The sequence below is a fragment of the Chlamydotis macqueenii genome, chromosome 1 (genome assembly GCF_036417535.1).
Source record: "Chlamydotis macqueenii isolate bChlMac1 chromosome 1, bChlMac1.mat, whole genome shotgun sequence".
NCBI lineage: Eukaryota > Metazoa > Chordata > Aves > Otidiformes > Otididae > Chlamydotis > Chlamydotis macqueenii.
Window position 1 is genome coordinate 73,017,210 of NC_141556.1, and position 20,140 is coordinate 73,037,349.

Sequence of the window (20,140 nt, forward strand, 5' to 3'; positions counted from 1 at the left end):
GCATAGGTGATAAAGCCCAATAATTTAAGCTACTCTTTAATCTCCTCTCTGTATTCCACAGCGCCATCCATAGACGCAGGTAGCTTCATACTGGCTTTTGGTTTTGCTTTACAATTGCTACTTGGGTGTTGCTGTTTATTTAGGTTTAATGTGGGAACACTTCGTTGTACTCCACTAATTGGAAAGTTGGGACTTCTAGAAAATAACTATTTCTTTTAGAGAATATTTAATTAAATTAATTCTACTTTTGGCAAAGGTTTCAGTTAAATGATGGGTGAAAGATTAAGATTTAGTCACTGACAAGATTCTACCAGAAAAATAAAGATGAAGAGCATTTTCTTAATCATGTCTGGTTTATATTTAAGTTGGTATACATCTAAATGTCTGTGTTGAGGGCATCCCAAATGAAACATATCATAAATTATGTTTATAATGAGTTTGAACTTCCTTTACTGATCATTGGCTGCTAAGAGCTTAAAAAAAAATAAATCTAGCATTCAACCTCAACTGTGCCTAAGCAATGGCTGAAGTCAGCAGTAGCTGTTAGGTCTTTACCACTTTGGCAGCACAGTTAGTTGTTTCTGGAAACACTGATGTTCAAAGGAAGTCAACAGGTATCTATTTCTGCTTCACCTACAGTTAATTATTCTCCCTGATGAAATGGGAGGCAGAAAAATGCTTCCTGGTAGGTAACAAGCTGACCATGGATCAGCAGTGTGCCCCTGCAGCAGCCAACTGCATAGCAGACTACATTACCGAGAACATAATCAGCAATTTAGGGGAAAGCGGCTTTCTGGGTATTCAGCACTTGTGACATTACAGGTAGAGTGCTGGGTTAAGTTCTGCACTTCCCAGTAAAAGTACACTAGATTGAGTCGAGCAGAGGGCTACCAAGCTGCCGAGGTGAAGCAGGGGCTTGGAGAGGAGAAACAGACCTGGATTTCTTCCAGATTAAAGAAGAATGTTAGAGAGGAGAGGGAGTGAATGGTGTGATCTTGCTGTTGTCTTCAACTACCTCATGGAAGAGCACAGCTGCAATGGGGCCAGACTCAGAAGAGCACAGTGGTAGGATGAGACACAACAGACAAGTTGCAACACAGGAAATAACAATTAGCTCTAAGACATGTCCTTTTTTTTGGTCATGAAGGGGGTCAAACACTGGAACAGCTGCTGAGAGGGATTGCGGAATCTCCATCCTTGGGGACAGTCAAAACTAAAGTAAGTGGACACGTGCTGAGGACCCTGTTCCAACTGGACCTGCTTTGAGCAGGAGGCTGGACTAGAAGGTCTCTGGAAGTCCCTTCCAGCCTGCGTGATTCTGCAATAGTGTTACTACACATTGCACTTCCAAAAGAGTTAAAAAGGCAACACAGTAATTACTTACTTTTTTTTTTTTTTGTCATTGCTGTATCTTAAGATACACACCAGTCATTTTGATACACAGCCTTTTTCCCTTGACTACTAGACTTTTTCTAGATTTGAGGGCTTTAAAGATACTCAGTTCCCTGTTTTTTTTTTTTTTATTAAAAAATGCAAAAAAAAATACCATTACTAAACACAAACTGAACATACACACTGCATTGTCCATGGAGAAGCAAACATGATTCGATCCTAAATGTAGTCTGTGAAACTCAGTCAAGAACTACTGGTTGGTCATCTCCACCTGCCTGAAGCTTTATCTTCTTTGCTTTTAAGTTGGAACCACAGTTAGGCCGTTTATGTTCCTGTGACTTCTTCACCACTGAATCTTGGACAGTCTTTGAAATAGTTTGAGCATCTTCTCTGCTTCCTTTTGAATTCGAAGACTGAGATGGCTTGTCCTGCAAGTCATAAACAATTCTATTAAAATTCTAACACTGTTCTTCTTTTTGACTGATCCAACACAAGAGAGGAGATAACGAGGTCTATTTTAAATCCTTTTGATTGCATTACTTTGAAAAATATACTGAGCAGATACCAAATTATTAAAATAAACTATAAAGGAAAAAATATCTATATAGGAAGTCAGTACAGATATAAATACCTTGTAAACACATTTCTTGGTTGTTATCCCTTGTATAGTGATGATGTGCGCCTCATTTTTCAGCAGACCTGCTTTTGGTCCTGTCTTCAGGTAGGATATTGTAGCAAATGCCGTGAAGCTGAAGTCTTCCCTGCATAAATTAAATCAGTGTTGTAAGAGAAGGTTGGAGACAAAGACAGGCTAGACTACGCAGCGGAAAAATGGGACACATGAACCCTTCTGATGGATGTTCCAAATAGCAGCTTGATTCTGCTTTGTCTATTCAGGCACATAGCTACTTGATTTACAGTGAGTCTGGGCAACACTGAACATAGCTCAGCTTGTGCAACTTTACACAGACACACATGTCAATCTGTTGCAATACATGGAGTAAAAGGAGGGAAAAAAAATATGTAATAAGTCATCTGCTCACCCTCTTAAGAGTATAAAAAGTCGGCTGTACAAACAGATGCCAAAAAATTAAGACAAAAATAAAAGGATTAAAATATTTGATTTGTACGTATTTTTGGAACGTATAAAACTATATGAAAAGACAAAACACATACCACACAAACGGGTTACAAGAGAAGCACTGTTGTTATTTTCACTATGCTTTCTTAAAATTTCTAAGTACCATTTTCCTGACTTAGACTTATCTGGGCAACCCCATTTGCTTCGTTAACTGTGGAATGTAAATGGACTTTGTATAAACAGCACATTTCTCCAAAATGAAGCCTGCTGCAGATTTAAAAGGTTCAACCTGAACACAGAAGACCCTAGCTTTTTAAAATTGCAAGAGATGCAGCATTCCACATGTTCCTCCAACTTCTGTTTTAACATTTTGAAGTAGAAATATAGTAATCCTTTGAAGTGTTTTTTAAATACATTAAATGCTTCTGAAATAAAGGCTAAAAATGAGACTACAGAACATATCCATTAATACTATACAGAAGTAACATGAGAGTAAAGAAAAATGACTACTAGATGTTAAAAAAAAAAAAGCAGCCGTCATATTACATACCTAAGATACTGCTGCAGCAGTAAATGGGCAATAATTCTCTCCAGTTCCTCTCGAGGGTGCTTTGGTGGAGTAACTTCAGCCACTCTGAATTTTGACACACCTTTCCCCGACCATGCATCAATTAATTTCAGAGGAGTGAGTTTCTCACTCATGTTTTCTGCTTGCTCAAGTATCTTGATTAGATCCCTGCAGTACCCTGTTATATCCATTTTCTCACATGCTACAAATAAAAGTGAAGTCACATTAAATAGCAAGTTATTTACATTTAGATAGTAGCCCTGTACACATTAGGTGTATACACATATATGCACTGTATGTGCTGTACAATAGTAACACTTTTTGTTTGTTCTTAAAGTGTAACTTAACGAATAAAGCTGTAACTTTCCCTCTGTTAAATTAGGATATATTTGTACTCAAACTTACATTTGTCTTTCTACTTCATTATTAAAACTCCAATCTTGCAAACATTTTTACATTTATTTAATGTTACAAACCACACCAATTATTTTAAAGAAGCATTTACAAAGCATAAAATTTGTAACGTAGCTACTCTGTTACTCCTTTTCCTCATCCACAATATTTATTACGGAAAGATTAGAAAGAAAAGAGGAATTTAAGAAAATAAGTGAGAAATTTCTCATCTCAAGACATTTATGGACAAAATGAGACAGGAAAAAAAAGTATTAATTTCTTTATACAATCAGCTTCATCATGAATAATTATTCTGAGCACTAACACATCCATGCAGTACATAATGATCATGCTTCTACTGCATGATCAGATCATGGCACAGAGTTACCCCAACTGCCTCCTGCAATGCTAAGAACTAAGTACTGAAAAACTGGTACTACTGCTAGGTTTCCTCAGACCTTGCTTATATATCAAAAAGCCCTGCGGGTAAACCAGCAGTAAACAGGATATATTTCAACTACACTTCATCACATGGCTCCTGTAAGTGTTGGGTACAAGCCAGCTCCATACTCTTCTCAGCCTCTGATCCCAGTATAAATTTCAACTAAGCCCCATTTCCAATTAGAAGATAACAAGACATTGTTACTTGCATGATTTTGCAAAATGGTTTTATTGTATAGATATAACTAACTGTATAAAGAAAAAAAAAAGTTAAATATCTTTGTCTACTTTACCCCCTAAAAAGTGTGCAGGGAAATAAAGTCTAATTATGAGAACAGTTTTGAATACAGAGTTGTTCCTACGTTTTTCAAGTGCTGATCATTACATTATCCAAATGTTTTGCAACAGATACGAGGCATGAGGAGATGGTATTTTCCACATATTACAATTCACCTGGTCCTCAAAGAAATTTAAGGTCGTTTTGTGTGTCCAGTTAGAGATGCCCAAGACCAACTTTTCACAGCACTCTTTTCAGACCTTTCTAGCTTTATATGGGATTTCCTATGTCTAAACCACAGCTCTCAGTTGCTACGTGCAGCAACAGATACTTTGTGCATCCTCAGAGCCTTACGGCTTTCTGGATGAGTACCAAAAGTGACAGTTAAAGCAGCCAATGATCACACATGAAAGCGTAGTTTAAGCTAGCTCCCCAACACTGCCCAGAATGTTTGGGGGCAAAGCAGCAAAAGAACTTACGTCCCAGAACCGCATTCTATTGAAACCCTCCTTTTACCATGCAGCAGGTCTTGGTTCAGCCCATCTCCCAAGTTCCCTCTACGCCTGGCCCATATGCCTTCCCTCTTACGATCCCAACTTTCTTCCAAAGGAAGAGCATGCACTAGACCGACATTGTGCTGTTAGGGCTAAAACACAGCAATATCCTGAATTAGTGTGCTCCATTGTTCTGCACAACTGTCACACAGTCCTGACACATGTAGGTCTCATGAGCATGCAGCACTGAACTCCTCCCTCAGAGATTTTACCAGGCAAGTTGTAAGAGGACATGTGCAAACCATGCCTTCTCAGATCCTAAGTGTGAACAGTTTGGTGTGCAGAGAACAAGAGGCTCCTTCCCAAAATAAAGCTTTCACACCCAAAAAAAATCCTCAAACAAAACCCAACACATACCAGATTCTTTAAACAGGTAAGCTAATCTCCAGCCCCTTGCCCCAGCCTCACTTTTGGGAACAGATGAACTACTCAGCCTGAAAGATACCAAAGTGTTTAGCCTCAGGCAAAAAGACAAATCAGGAAGTGTCCTGCTAAACACTCTAAATTTGGCCACACTAAGCCACCAAAAACTGATGTTCATAACAAAATTTGTGTCTTGGAAATACAGTGTTAAAAGTGTACTTTACATAAATTACTCTCAGTTTGTCTAAACTAGGTAATTTTTTTTAAGCCAGCTTTCTCAGTGTTCTCTGTCCTTGGTTATAAAAACAATTTACTTACAGTTCTCTCTACAGCAGTTATCACACATTCTGTTGCAGTTTGCAGAATCCCATACTTCATCAAAATGTTGGGCTATGAGGACTCGGCGACACCTGAAAGAACAGAGAGCAAAGAGAAAGACTACAAAACCTAAGTGTATACATCTGTGTCATAAATCATGAAAATGACAAAAAGAAGGTCCCTTGTGTCAGCTCATATCTCAAAACAAGCATGAAGAATTATCTCAGGAAAAATCAGAAAACAAATACTGCACCACAGTATTCCCTGTCAGTTATGCTAACAGGAGTAACCAGCAGCTTTCAGTAATAGTAAACACCACTGTAGGAACAGTTTGGTTAAAGCAGAAAAGTAAGTAAAATCTGTTATTTCAATAGAATGAAAAATCATAAGAATATGAACTAATTCTTAGACTGATGCCAACAAAGGCTATACTGAATGCACAAGTTGTCCGGAATATAGATACAAATGTTTTCCACAAAGCATTCCGTGTAGCTCAGTGCAGCAGACGAAGCATTAAACACATGCAGATTCCTGTACAGCGTGAAACACTGGTACCTTAGAGTAAAAACCAAAGCATTCCAGTTTTCACTTTGAATGGGATGTGAGATCCAAACTGTGTTTGTTGACAGATATTTCACCTCAACATAACTGTTTCCAGAACTTTATCCTGAAGCTGGCAAGAAACACACCAACACCCAGCTATGTGCAAGAGTACACATATTAGGCAGCCATGTCACAAACTCCAGCCTCAAGACTCTGTTACAACAGTAGTGTTTCTATAGTGTGGTGGGGTTTTTTTTTGTTTTGTTGTTGGTTTTGTGAGTGGTTTGGTGCTTTTTTTTTTTCCTCCAAATGCCCTCTTAAAAAAAAAAAAAAAAATCCAACAAAATTAGCCTATTTAAAAACTAAGCAACTAAGCCACCCCAGTAACTTACTTGTTCATATTCTGGCAGTAAGACACCATATCATACAGCTTCTCTTGCCCTACATTTTCCATCACTACCATTGAGCTGATTCTGAATATATCTCCAAAACCATAATACAAAATGCAGTCAGCTTTTTGGTCATCTCTACCTGCAATGCATTAAAACAAACAAAAAAGTTTAGAAGAGGTTTACTTTAAGTATTTTCTGGTGCAAATTCCACTCTTATCTGCATGGGCTTCTGCAGCCCCTATGTAGACAGCGCAGGACTGTAACAGAATAGCAAGCATAAAATACTAGCCAACAAAACATAGCATGATACAGACGAGAAATAAAATAGATTTAGAAAATCTTCTACAACTACAGAATCAAGCAAACTGAAAATAGTACACACTGAAAATTTTTACTCTTTAACAACTTAAACCAAAATACTAGTGTCATACAGAAAGTAAGTGAAATTACTACCTTCTCACCCTAACACCCCTTCGAAAATCCTAGCCAAATACATCTTGAAGCCTAATTCTCATTTGATTTAAAGACACTGTGAGTTTCAAATGCCTTATTAGGTATTAATGGTAATAAAGAGAGGATTAGGTATGACTTTACAAAATATTCCATTTAAAACCAACTGTGCCTTCTATAGCTGAGCTTAGATCATCTCTTCCTTCCCGTTGCCCAGCCCTCCCAACGATGTGCTGATGGGTGCGCCCTCCTGCTGTTCACAAGATCCAGAGAGCAGAAAAGGCCTAAAACACCTGAACTTTTAAGAAGTTTAACATGTAACAGAAAGGAATTACTTTGCTAGAATGGGCAGTCAAGGAGAAAAAGGAAAGTTTCATAAGCTAAGTAGTATGTTCTGGCAAATGAGTAGCAGGTGCTTAACTAATCAAGAATCTCATTTAAATCAAGTTACGAAAAAGAAACACAAAAGCTTGTTTTAATCATGCCAAGTTGATAAATACTGTGAAACAACTACTTCCACACCTATACAGCCTTTGTCTGACCATTTCAATATTTATACTTCCTGTTACCTCCCGTATACTATCTAGAAGTAACCAGGTTCTAGTGTAACCAGATGCAAACTCCCACAAACTTCAATGACTGCTGTATTTCTTATGCCAGCATTAAGGCCAGTTTTTATCATACAAGCACAGCTAAAATCTCAATCAATTGCCCCTAAGGGTCCTTAAAAAGCTTTCCTCCACATAGATTCAAATCTGTCTTTGAAAAAGTAGTAATGCACAAGATAAAAAAAAAAAAGAAACCAAAAAACCCACCCACAAACCAAAACACCACAAAACCTTTTTTTTTTAGACATAACAACTATTTAGTTCTGCTATATGCTGATCAATCCTTAAAATTCCCTGCTGCAGACTCCCTATCCTACTTGTATTTCCGTGGCCACTGAAATTCATACAGTGATTAGACATCACCTAGCGGCAGTCTGACCAAATCACACATCCCAGTTGCTATGCAAAGGAAGGAAAAAAAAAAAAAAAAAAAAAAAAAAAAAAAAAAAAAAAAAAAATCCTTTCTGTAACATACATCTGATCAGTCAATGTCATGTTCTGAAATTATTTTGGTAAGCCACAGATGTCACAAAAATCAAGTAATTAAAAAAAAGCTGAGTAAAGAGCTAGGTACCTAGTTATTCTTCACTACACTGCAGTACAGAGGCCTGAGACCATGAATGTGGTTTGTATTTGCTTTAAAGCCTCTTTACAGAGACATAGTGGCATTACACGCTTCAGAATCGGTCTCAAAGACAAGACACTTTGCAGAAATGGCTGAAATCAAAGTACAATTTTATTGGTTTAACAGATGTAAATGGCTGCTTTGCAAAAGCCATTTCCTACAATACCTGCACGTCCACTCTCTTGATAGTAGTTCTCCATGGATTTGCTCATAGAATGATGAATTACAAACCTCACATCAGGTTTATCAATTCCCATGCCAAAAGCAACAGTCGCCACTACAACCTGAAATAAGATTAAGAAACCATCAAGGTACCAAAACAAAAATTTGTTTAAATGAGGCACAAGTCTGTGAAAAGTATCTGCTTTACCTGGATTTGATTTGCTGCCCACCCTTTATGAACTTTGGTCTTATGTTTAGCATCCATGTTTGCATGGTAAGTCCCTGCCTTGATTCCCAGTTTCTGCAAACTCATAGTCACTTGCTCAGAATCTTTCTGAGAAAAACAGTAAACGATTCCTGCACAAAAGTGAAAGATGCCTTATTGTAATGGCTTTAGAAAAACCAAACAATCCCCAATACTTTAAAACAACTTCCAAAGTTTTACTAACTTAAAAAACAAACAAATAAGAAACAGTAAGTGATCTTTGTGCCTATTCGGTGTGCAGTATTAGCAGCCACGAATGGAATTTCAATTATCAGTTTTGACTTGTAGGCTAAAGAGAAAATATGGGTGCCAATCAATATAATCATGGAAGTATTCTATTAATGTTCAAGAAGGACAATGCTTATGAATGCTTCCATAAAGGGGTGCTGTATTTCATCATATCTATGACATATCACCTGAGGTTTCAAATAAATCTGCTTTTTGTCATTAGTCAGTCTAGGCTAAGTCAAGGATTACACACAACCTACGCAATTTCTGATCATCTTAGCAGAGTCTGTACTCAGAGAGCTGCTCACCAAAGCCACAGAGTTCCACAGCAGAGACGGGAGCAGATTGCTGCTCTGGAAAATTGAGTTCTATTGCCTTTGTAATATGCCTTTCCTCTTTATTTGCACCACATAATTTATTGATTACACGAAGTCCAAATTTTACAGTTCTGCATACATCACAAAAACACAATTCACCCCATCGGACACCCATTCTGGGCACTGAATAATAAATGAATCTTATGATCAAATATGAAAAAGTAGTGTTAAAGACAGTAAGTATCCTGATATATAGATACTAAGTGGCATATACACGATTTAAGAATAGAGAGATAACCTTTTTTGAGCCTTTTTTTTATAATCTTAAAAATTGCTATTATTATCTACGCAAGCATTTTTTGATACACATCAACATTGTATTTCAATACTTCAGAAGATATACGCAAGCTGTAAAGACATTTAAACAGTAATGACTGAAACAAGTAATTATCCAAGGTATGGATCTTATTAAATTTAATTTCTTTTAATGCTGGATTTTTAATATATGGTGAAAGTAGAATTTCTCTCAATTTTTTCAGGAGCACTTGAAAACAACTCTGTCGTGCATAAGATTATAAACTTTTTTTTTTTAAACACACTTTTTACCTGAGAGGCCTTTGTATCTTCCATTAATCATCTTAACTATGTCCTCAATGAAATCTTCATTATTTGAAGGCTTATGTCGAACCTCAAAAATATAATAAACACATGCCAGAGAGTTCTTCAAGTGGGCAAGCAATTTATCAAACAAACCTATTATTCTACTTCTTCCAGTATAATAAATGCAGCATTCTGCCATTTAACCAAAATTACTAGATTCTCTTTGTACAGTCAGATTACATATCAAAAATCCATGGAAAAATAAGTCCACGAGTATTTCCACAAAGAATAATAAAAACAGCTGTGGTCAAACTGAAAATACAGTACAACATAGTAATTCACAACTTTTTGCAATCATATGACATATATTCCAACAACTCAGAAGCAGTGTGAGCCTGCTACCTACTTCTCCCCTGAACACAGTCTTAACTACTAAGGCTTGCTTACAAAGACAGGGCAGCCTCAGCTCCTCTGCAGATGACAGCAAGTTCAGCAAGATGAAGTCATGAAAGCACACCATCGTTCAGTTGAAAAGCTAGTTATTATTAAAATGTATAACTGAAAATCTATTCTAAAATCCATCAACAGTAACTTACAGAACATAACATGACTGCGATGCAGTCCAACAAACAGGTCATAAGACATACCTCATAGTAAAGATTGGGTCGGTTGAAAGACGCAGTAAAGGTAATGCACTTCTGAACATGCAAAATTTTCTGAGCATCCTTTAAAACATGATTTGTAGCAGTTGCTGTCAATCCAATCAAGGGAGCATTGGGAAACTGTCTTTTCAAGATACCAAGAGATTTGTAGTCTAAGCAAGAAGGAAAAAAGGAGAAAGAAAAAGATTTCTCATACCACAGAAACAAAGTTTGAAAAGATATTAATATAAGCAGCATTCAAATAGGGTAATACTGCAATAAATGTTATTACTGATCAATTTACCACATAATTTATACATCCAAATGAAGGAATAAAAACGTTTCACTTCTCAAAATACATGCTTTCTCTTCTAAGTTTATAAAAGCAGCCAAAATTCAGAAAGCAGAACATACTGGAATAGAAGTCCTTAAAAAGTCATAAAAATGTAAGTGGCATTGCATTAATCAACATTCAGGTTATTATGCAGGTCTATTTTTACAAATAGCTTTTCCGTATACGTAGCTTTGCTAATAAGCAATATGGAATTTAGATACACAGACCAGGCTATACTCAGGAAAACATTTTAAAGACTCAGCACTGACAATCTCTTGCTGCCTTAGGACAGAAATGCAGCCAGAAATACATACCCAAATTCCATGTTGCCTCTTTAAGCAGCAAGGCTCTTTGCTCAGACACCACTTTTTAACAAAACTGCAAATGTTGATTTTTACAGTTACTATTGCTTCAAATGAAATTTTCTTTCAAAAGGCAAAGAAACAGTAACTAGTAAGTAGGAGTCTTTGTCTTCTACAACTGACAAGATAGGAAACAAACCCAAGCACACTTTCTTTCCCTGCAAGTCTAGGGCATTTGTTTAAACTTGCTTTAGAAGTGATTAAAATGTATCTCATTAATCTAAAAAATGCTCTATCTCTGTCACTCAGCTGTGTACAGAATGATACTTTTTCATGTAGTGGCAGATTGAAGATGACTGTACTGTCCATATTAAAGATAGCAACCAAAATTTTCATTTTATTAAGCTCCAATTAAAGTAAACTGAATTAGGAGTTTTTCAGAATGCTGACAGCAAAATCTACATTGAAATCCCTGCCATTTGCATGAACTTTGCTCCTGAACAAGGATATAGTAATTTGTGAATTAAATTTGAAGTCCTTGAGCTAACACAAGTACTTGCCATAAACTAAGTATTTACTTAACGCATGAAGAAAGCACCTGGCTTTATTTCAGACCTAACTCATTATTTATTGATGCCCAAATAACACTGAAAACTGGATTTCTAATGAGCATACCAGGCCTGAAGTCATGGCCCCATTGACTACAGCAATGGACCTCATCTACAGCAATGCGAGCAAGACACCCTGCTTGATAAGCTTTCTCTAGCTTTGACATGAACATTTTGCTTTTTGCAATCTTCTCCGGGGTCACATAAATGAGCTTCAGCTGCGAATTTCTGTTTAGCATTTCGGTATGAACCCACTTCACATGTTCCTGTTCAAAACAAAAGAAGAAATCAGGGGCTAACAAACTAGGACAACATACTGAAGTTGCTTAGTGCTAAGATCCTTAAGAGGTTATTAACAACTCATAAGGGGTAATTAACAGAGACTGATAAACTGCTACATAGTATTTACCACTACCATAAGTAGTCTTTGCAGAAGATCATTATATATAAAATATTAATACTTGTAAAATCTGCCACAGAATTTTGAAAAAGCAAAATATTGAGTATTTGTCTTCACTTCATCATGTGGGATCAGTATTTTTCCAACAAACTATTATGTATCAAACTTTCCTGTGGTACTACAAGTGTAAAATAATTTCTTACACACAACTGTAATCTTTATTACTAAGTTTTCAAAGTGTTCTGCCTCAAAGCGGACTCCAGGTTTGGCACACGGCATCAAGCCGCTAACCTATCAAATCCAGTGTCACGTGCAAGTTAATGACCATGGCCTCCTGGTAGTCAGGAAAATATATTTCACTGTAAAAAGCACTTGACTAGTAACAGGAAAAAAGTTGCTTCTTGGCCTCTGTATCAAAGAGTTTACCACCCTAAAGTAAGATAAATAATTATATGTAAAAGCCTGCACTGCTCAACATGTCACTAGTGGACAAAAATCACATACTCCAATCTTCTTTTAAGTCTAGAAACTGAGTAAAAATCTACAACATACATTAGCCAAAGGTACTTCACATCCTCTAAATAGCCCCATGAAATTGTTTTTCCATGAAAGGTGTTAGTTTACGTGTGTTCCTGTCATTAAAACAAGAACGCAAGATACTTATTCAAATTAGCCATATCACAGCAGGTAGCTTGGCAAGATACTGTTGACGGAATGGCATTAGCTGATAAAACTGCGATTCATTCAGTATTCAGAAATACCATACACAGAGGCAAGACAGTGGCGCACACACCACAAACACCACGAAGACTTGGCATTTACACATACCTTACTGCTTGAGGCATTTAATAAAGTTGCAGAAATACCAAGCTGTTCCAAAACCATGAGCTGATCTTCCATAAGTGATATCAAAGGACATATCACGAGTGTGAAACCTGTAACAATCAATCATTGTGCAAATTGAACAGTTCAGATGTCACAAATACCTCCTCTAATGCTTCTTACAAATGCATCAGCCTTGTTCTGAAGGAACTGCCAAACATGAGCTTAAGCTTCACACACAGTAAAAGATTCCCCTTCTAGATAACTGACAAGTGAGTGCTGGGTCACTTAAGGATACTTCTTATCAAGTGCCCGTGACACGCACCTTCTTTTTGAATCTAGATCACAAACAACTGAGCTGCCAGAAACGGAGTATAAGAACTAATATACAAAACAAAGAAAGTTGCATTCACATGTGTGTTGAGGTGCTATAATTTACCACAAAATTAAGCATTGCTAGTTATTGGTAAATTTGGTCTTTGTTAATAAGTAAACTTCCATGCAATTTGATGTTTTGTTTTTTTTTAAAAAAAAAAGCTTAAAAGCTAAAAATGGATACTTATTTTTAAAAAATAATATGCAAAGTCTCTCCCAAATAATCTGAAGCTAAAACTTTAGAGTGAAACAGACAAATAACAGATATCCGTACTTCAATAATTTACAGTCTGTATATTGAATTAAAAGGGAAAGAAAGAAATAAAACAGTGACAAACTTTTTAAAAGTTCTTTCAGTGTTTAATAATATAGTGTACTGTAAGTAACCTAGATAAATTATTCAAATCTAAATCACATCTAAAAGGCACATTTTAATGCTGCTATTGCATCTTCAGAAAAAAATGAAGAGAGAAAAGCAAATATTTCTCGTAAATCTTTCTCTTGTGTCTCTGCTCTTTTTTTTTCCCCATACTGTGATATTAGACACCAATATAATGTTCATTCTCCAAATAACCATAAAAGGGAGAAAATATATCCAATTGTTTATATATGACCTTTTCTTCCCTTACATACCATCAGAACAGACAGCTGGTAACTGATAGCAAAGGCTCTTTCCACCACCTGTAGGCATGACAAGAAATATATCCTTTCCTGCCATTGCAGCATTTACTGTTTCAAGTTGCAAGGACCTAAACTTCTGGAGTTTAAACTTGCTCTGCAGTGCAGTTTTTATCTTCTCATACCATGGAAAATCTGTTAAGGGAAAAAAAAACAAACACATTTCATAACCAAGTTTGTTAAAACGTAAGAAGGACAGCCAATTTACAGATACAATAACTACATCCTGAAGAAATACAATCTTAGATCTGGGAAAGCATTTCAAGATTCAATAATGGCACAGAAAAAGGTACACACAACCCAAGTCTGTTCTTTACAAATTGATTTGTAATGTGGACCTTTGAAAACCCTATGAAAGGTAAACACAATCCAACTCCAGACTAAAGGCTCTTATTTGCACACAAATGTGAACTAATGCTAAAAACCCACAAGCAGATGAAGAGCTTCAAAGTGCTAATGATCAAGTTAAAGGATTAGTCCAAAATTAAATGGAAAGAAAAGCTCACCCTGAAACTAAATAAAACCAGATGCTGAGCCCTACAACAGTCTCACTACTAAGTTGCCCAAATGCTTCTCTCATACAAATGCAGTGATTATAAATACTATAATGAAGGCAGGGCTACCATTTTTCGATATATTCCAGAAGCATTTATTAGGAAGAAAAAAAAAAAAAAAAAAAAGGAGGAGGGAAAAAAAAAAAAAAAGGAGGGGAGGGAAAGTTTAATCTTCCCCATAATAATCACTCCAACACGCTTATACTAGTTTTTTCTTTTCTTCAGTAAAGAGCTAAAGACTGCATCATTTAAAGAGATAATTCTGTAAAAACTTAAATTTCAGATGCATCAGGAACCATATTAACCATTTTCATATTATTAAAATTAAAATGCAGAAAAACCGTGGGAACTCCAGGCTACACTGCATGCAATGAAAGAATTAACTTTGGTACTTGAGGTAACATCGCTTCCTATTAACAGAGATCACAGCCAAGATCCAAGGCTCTCTGAAACCAAGAAAAGCCCCCCGCTGACTTGTGAGCTTTATACAGGGATCAAATTTAGCTACTGCTCTTCTTCAACATGTAGATATCATCTGATTGCAAAGATGTTAGTGTTCAAAGCCCAGAAGGAGAGAATTAGGCAGAAAGTCACTCAAAACAAATAGATTTGTTCAATAGCATCAACTTGCTATTATAAAGTATCAGTATTCTTACGCATGCATAACATCTCGAATATGGACAAACATGGATTAGACTACAAAATTAATTTCATCTTTTAAAAAGTGAAAAAAAAGAGAATACATAGAATAGATACAAGCAGAAACGAAAAATGCATTTCTAAATTGTAAATCAAGTAAAAGAGGAGGGGGGAAAAAAAAACTAATAAAAAGATCTGAATTGAATTTGGATAGCCATAACACGGTCAAGGCCCACCAGCCATCCAGGACTTCAGTTAATGTTTAACTTGAAAGGCAGCACTTTCAAAAGCAGAGCAGCCCTCACACCACCATGAGGCACTTGCCACTTGGACTAACTCTACCATACCAATGTAGGCTTTGTTATTCTCGGCAATCAGCGTTCATCTAATTTGCATAATTTGGTAAGCTGGTGAGGCTACATAACCCATGGCAGACACAACCAATGTCCTATCTACTAAAGCAACAAGAAACACAAAGACAGCAAGAAGTAACTTTGAGACTGTTATTATCACATCCTGAAAAGATTCAGAGCAATTACTTTTAAAACATAAACACACAGAGAATATATGTATTGCAATATACCCAGATTTACTCTGGGATTACAATAGCAAATCAAATCATGACTTTGCAACGAGAAAAGAATAAAAGTAGTTTTAACAGGCCATTCTTGTGATAATTCTGTCCAGAAGAACTCAGATTAGTACTTAGGAATGTCCAGGGAATTAAGTACAAACATTACCCTGTGTAATTACGATGGCAGGTCACCCAGCTGAACAAAATGAAACAGGACAATATCATTACTCCAACAAAACTCTGTATGAACACATTTTTCCCCTACTGAATTAGTTTACTTGTGTGTCAGAATATTTGAATTTGACTCTGCAAACCTTTTTTGTTCCATGCCTCGGCTGAGGTTTCGGTGTCTTTACTTCCACCTGCCTCCAGGTCTCCTGAGGACTGCTTTATCAGATTCTTCACTCTCATTTTCTTTTCAATGAGTTCCTGCTGTTTATCCACAAGCTCCTGAATCTGCATCTCCACTGCCTGCAGCTCATTTTCAATGGAAACCAGTACTTCCTCCAGCACTGAAGGGAAAAGCAAGGTGAAGACAGCATAGAGACTACAGTAAAGTGCTAATCCCAGCTTTAAAGGATATTGTATTTCCTTTGTTGATTGAGAGCAATCAAAATTAAACACAAACCAAAAGCATCTAGAGAAACAGACAGCCTGACAGGCTCACTGATAGCATCTAATATTGTATATGCCATGTATAAATACTCAGCAAGGCTTAACATCATATTTCTCATATAAGTAGGTCACATATACACAGGTATAGTGTAAACTGTCACCTCCAATATGGTGTATCAGAGATGTGCCACACTATCATTGCCTGCATTGATTAACAGAGAAAAAAAACAGATCACAATCTAGTTTCTCAAAAGCAGTAAACACTTGAAATTGTTTTCTTTTCTGCAGACGCACGTTAAGCACTGAAAACTATATGGCATCTGCCCTGATACTAAAGCTGCTGTGTTACAATGAAGACAATGAGTACTCCAGCCAATTCCAAGGTGAGCACAATATTAGAACACTTTTAACAGAAAGCATTTACATTTGAGAAGCAACATTAATCTCACCAAGTAAAGGTCTTCTGAAGATGGAAATAGGGATGTTAGCAAAAAGCTGTATTTCATGCACCCAGAACTCCCTTCTGGGCAGAACCAGAGGATCTGCTGAATGTCAAGGTTTGAACACAGGGGACAAAAGCTTTTGCAAACAAAAGCCATTCTTCAGATCTGAAAAAAATCTGAAGCAAATACTCCCCAAAAGCTTGCGTTACACAAGTGAATCTTTGGGGGAACCTGCCTTTCAACATCCTTATGCCAACCTGGGCTGCATCAGAAGAAGAGTGGCCAGCAGGTTGAGGGAGGTGATTCTGCCCCTCTATTCCATTCTCATGAGACCCCACCTGGAGTACTGCATCCAGCTCCGGGGCCCCCAACACAAGAAGGACATGGACTCGTTGGAGCGAGTCCAGAGGAGGGCCATGAAGACGATCAGAGGGCTGGAGCACCTCTCCTATGAGGACAGGCTGAGAGAGTTGGGGCTGTTCAGCCTGGAGAACAGAAGGCTCCGGGGAGACCTGATAGCAGCCTTCCAGTACCTAAAGGTGACTTATAAGAAAGATGGGGAGAAACTTTTTAGCAGAGCCTGTTGTGACTGGGCAAGTGGCAATGGCTTTAAACTAGGAGGTAGATTTAGATTAGATGCAAGGAAGAAATATTTTACAATGAGGCTAGTGAAGCACTGGCACAGGTTGCCCAGAGAGGTGCTGGATGCCCCATCCCTGGAAACATTCAAGGCCAGGTTGGACGGGACTCTGAGCAACCTGATCTGGTTGGAGATATCCCTGCTCCTTTGCAGGGGGTTGGACTAGATGACCTTTAAAGGTCCCTTCCAACCCTAACCATTTTATGATTCTATGCATCTGTGTGAATTACAGATTGTGTTCTAAAATCCAGTCTCCAGGGTTTAAAAGAATAATTAACACATACCACAGCATGCCAAGTGTGTATCAATCATTTCAGAGCCAGGTCAGAAAAGCATAAAAAGAAATGTTTTCCTTCTCCACTGCCCCACAAAATAAGAGATTTTGGCCCAAGCATAGCAGATATGATAATTTTCTTAAGAAAGCAAGTATGATATAGAAAAAGACATCCTCATGAAAAGTGCCACAAAATGAGGACATATGTCTTCCTAAACACCCACTGTTACTCAGCAGGAACCAGTTGAAAGTATCTTAAAATATGAAGCACGGGTTCAAAATACTGAAAACCAAAGTAATTTCCTTGACAAACCTGCATTTATTTTTGTTTTTATCTAAGAAACAAAAAAAGTTATCCAGTTAAAGAACTTCTTCAAATCTGAAGTATAATAACATAGAACTCACAAACTTTTTTCTGCATACATTAAATTCATACAAATATCAATCAATAACATCAGGTAATCAAATCTGTTAGCTAAAAGATAGCAAAATGAACATTTTGAATACTAATTTTGGATTACCTGCAACAGCTGTCATCTTTGAAGATTAGAGAACGTTATCCTTAGGAGACCTTATTTAACCAAGCAACTGCTACAAAGAATAAAATAACAAAAATTTTAAAAAAGAAAAAATATTTCATTACTAATCCTTCTAAACCTAAAACAAAATTACTGCAAGAGATTCTTCATTAATAGAGGAGATGTTAATAAAACAGGTTAAGTACTAGCTCATTCTGCCTACACAAATATACACCCACCTAGAAAACAACAACACACTTTTTCCCGTCTGCAAAAGGGATGGACACCAACCCACAACCAATTCCTAAGGCTATAGCTTTCCAGCCTTCTAAATTAAACCAAGTGAATTTTGACCAACTCATAAATATTCTACAAGAGGCACAGTCTAATATAGACAGGTCATTCGCCTACCTTCGAACTACCTTTTTTTTTTTTCATCTCTTCAAAGACGATTTTACAGAAAAGTCTAAACAAATTACATTGTGCCCCTTAGAAAAGTAGCCATCATAACACCTAGAGGATCTTCTAGGAGGAAGTAGAAACATAGTTTGGTTCAGAGATGGGGGACTGGTTTTGACTAGATCGTAAGTAAGATGAACTTAGAATTCTATTTATTGGCTAACTTTCTGAACAACACTCTTTCCCATATTATATGCTAATAATACAAAACTCAAGAAACTTGATAGCCTCTCGCTCTTGTTGAATTCTGAACTATTTACTACAAACATGGGAGCAAATCTGAGGGAAGGTGAAAGGGAACAAATTCAGTGGACCCTCACTACAAGCTGATCCTAACATAACAAATATTTCACTGCATTCCTATAAATGAGGGGAAATTATGTATAAAAAATAATTTGTGACTAACACATTGACTTTACCAGAAGAGGATATAATTAAGAATAAGTTAAAGGCCCATACTTCAGGAAGAAGTTGATTATTTTACAAGATAACTTGGCAACATCCAGGTCACCCACATAAACTGATTTACACAGTTCTGTCTTTATACCACCTGCCACTTGCACAGAAGCATTTGGAAATATTAGTCTCCTCAAAGTACAGAGCAAGTAGGGACATCCAGAAAAATCAGTACCAATGGCACAGACACACTGTAAATGCAATATGCTACTCCTACCCCCCCCACCCCCCCCCGCAAACACTATCTTACAAAAATCACTAGGCTGATAGCTCAGGAAACATAAGCAATTTTCTTATCCAAGGAGTGGGAAGAGAATAAAAATGGCTTATGAAAGTTTCCCTATATGCTTCTACAGCCCCACAGGTCTTTAATTTAGCTCCTGTCTCTAAAAGAAGTAGCTCAGCATACCTCATAAATGACTCTATACCACCACTGCCAAAAAAAAAAAGACCCCTGATTACCTTTTGATTCCTCAGAAATAGAGCTCCTAAGAAACTGAATACTGATGAATGCATATCTTATAAACCACAGTGGCCAAAACACAAGTGGAAGCATCTTGTCTGTTAAGTAGTTTAACCCCACTGTAAAACCAGCTGAATTCATGTGAATTCATCACATGACAGCCTTTTCAAAATAGAACACCAGCGGGGAAAAGGAGCCCTCTAAGCAGATACACACTGGCCATGCCTAAACCACACAGATCAGTAACCAGCATCACTGTCCACCTTGCACAGATTTAAATCAGTGTCCCAGCGCTGGAAGCTTTCTTACCCCACCTTCTATCCAGTCTCCGAATTAGAGCTCTTCAGTCCCAACTCTAAGAAGTGAGTGATGCTCACAGAGCATTATCAAACCAAGAACCCTTAGAATTGGGGAATAAAACCAACAATAATTACAAAAGCATGGTGGGTCACCTTAGCGGTGGTTTAATTGGGTAAAAAAATCCCCCATCCAGCCACGAAACCCTAGGAAGGCACATTAAAAAAAAACAAACGCATTAAGAGAGAGGAAAAGAAAAAAAAAAAGCCAAACCGACAGCAAGGAGATCTATTTACACCGGCCGTTTCAGCATCCGTCACCGGTAGGCCGGACGTGAGGCGCGGGACGAAAGGCAGCGAGCGCCCGCCTCACCGAAGCGGCCCCGCACCTCCAGCCACCCGGGGCGGGGCTGTCAGGGCCAGGCAGGGACCCCACCGGCTCGGCGGGCGGAGCCGGAGCCGGAGCCGGAGG

The 20,140-nt window shown here is 37.4% G+C and overlaps 1 protein-coding gene across 7 annotated transcripts; it reads right to left on the reverse strand.

The window, feature by feature from the left end:
• Positions 1–1,337: 1,337 nt before the first annotated feature.
• RECQL (RecQ like helicase) lies at positions 1,338–20,130 on the reverse strand. Of its 7 annotated transcripts, none has more exons than XM_086756405.1 (15): positions 20,058–20,130; positions 17,998–18,064; positions 15,819–16,016; positions 13,693–13,872; positions 12,691–12,797; positions 11,530–11,728; positions 10,225–10,391; positions 9,584–9,665; positions 8,376–8,524; positions 8,172–8,289; positions 6,323–6,461; positions 5,388–5,479; positions 3,024–3,243; positions 2,024–2,153; positions 1,338–1,820 (listed from the first exon to the last, which is right to left on the reverse strand). In XM_086756405.1, exons 2-15 carry the CDS (start codon positions 18,011–18,013, stop codon positions 1,632–1,634), a joined length of 1,986 nt encoding a protein of 661 aa, XP_086612531.1. In that variant the 5' UTR covers positions 18,014–18,064; positions 20,058–20,130; the 3' UTR covers positions 1,338–1,631. The 7 variants fall into 7 exon arrangements, with proteins under 7 accessions (XP_086612531.1, XP_086612522.1, XP_086612513.1 ...); XM_086756396.1 differs by having other exon boundaries at positions 19,966–20,124; XM_086756387.1 differs by having other exon boundaries at positions 19,947–20,124.
• Positions 20,131–20,140: the final 10 nt, after the last annotated feature.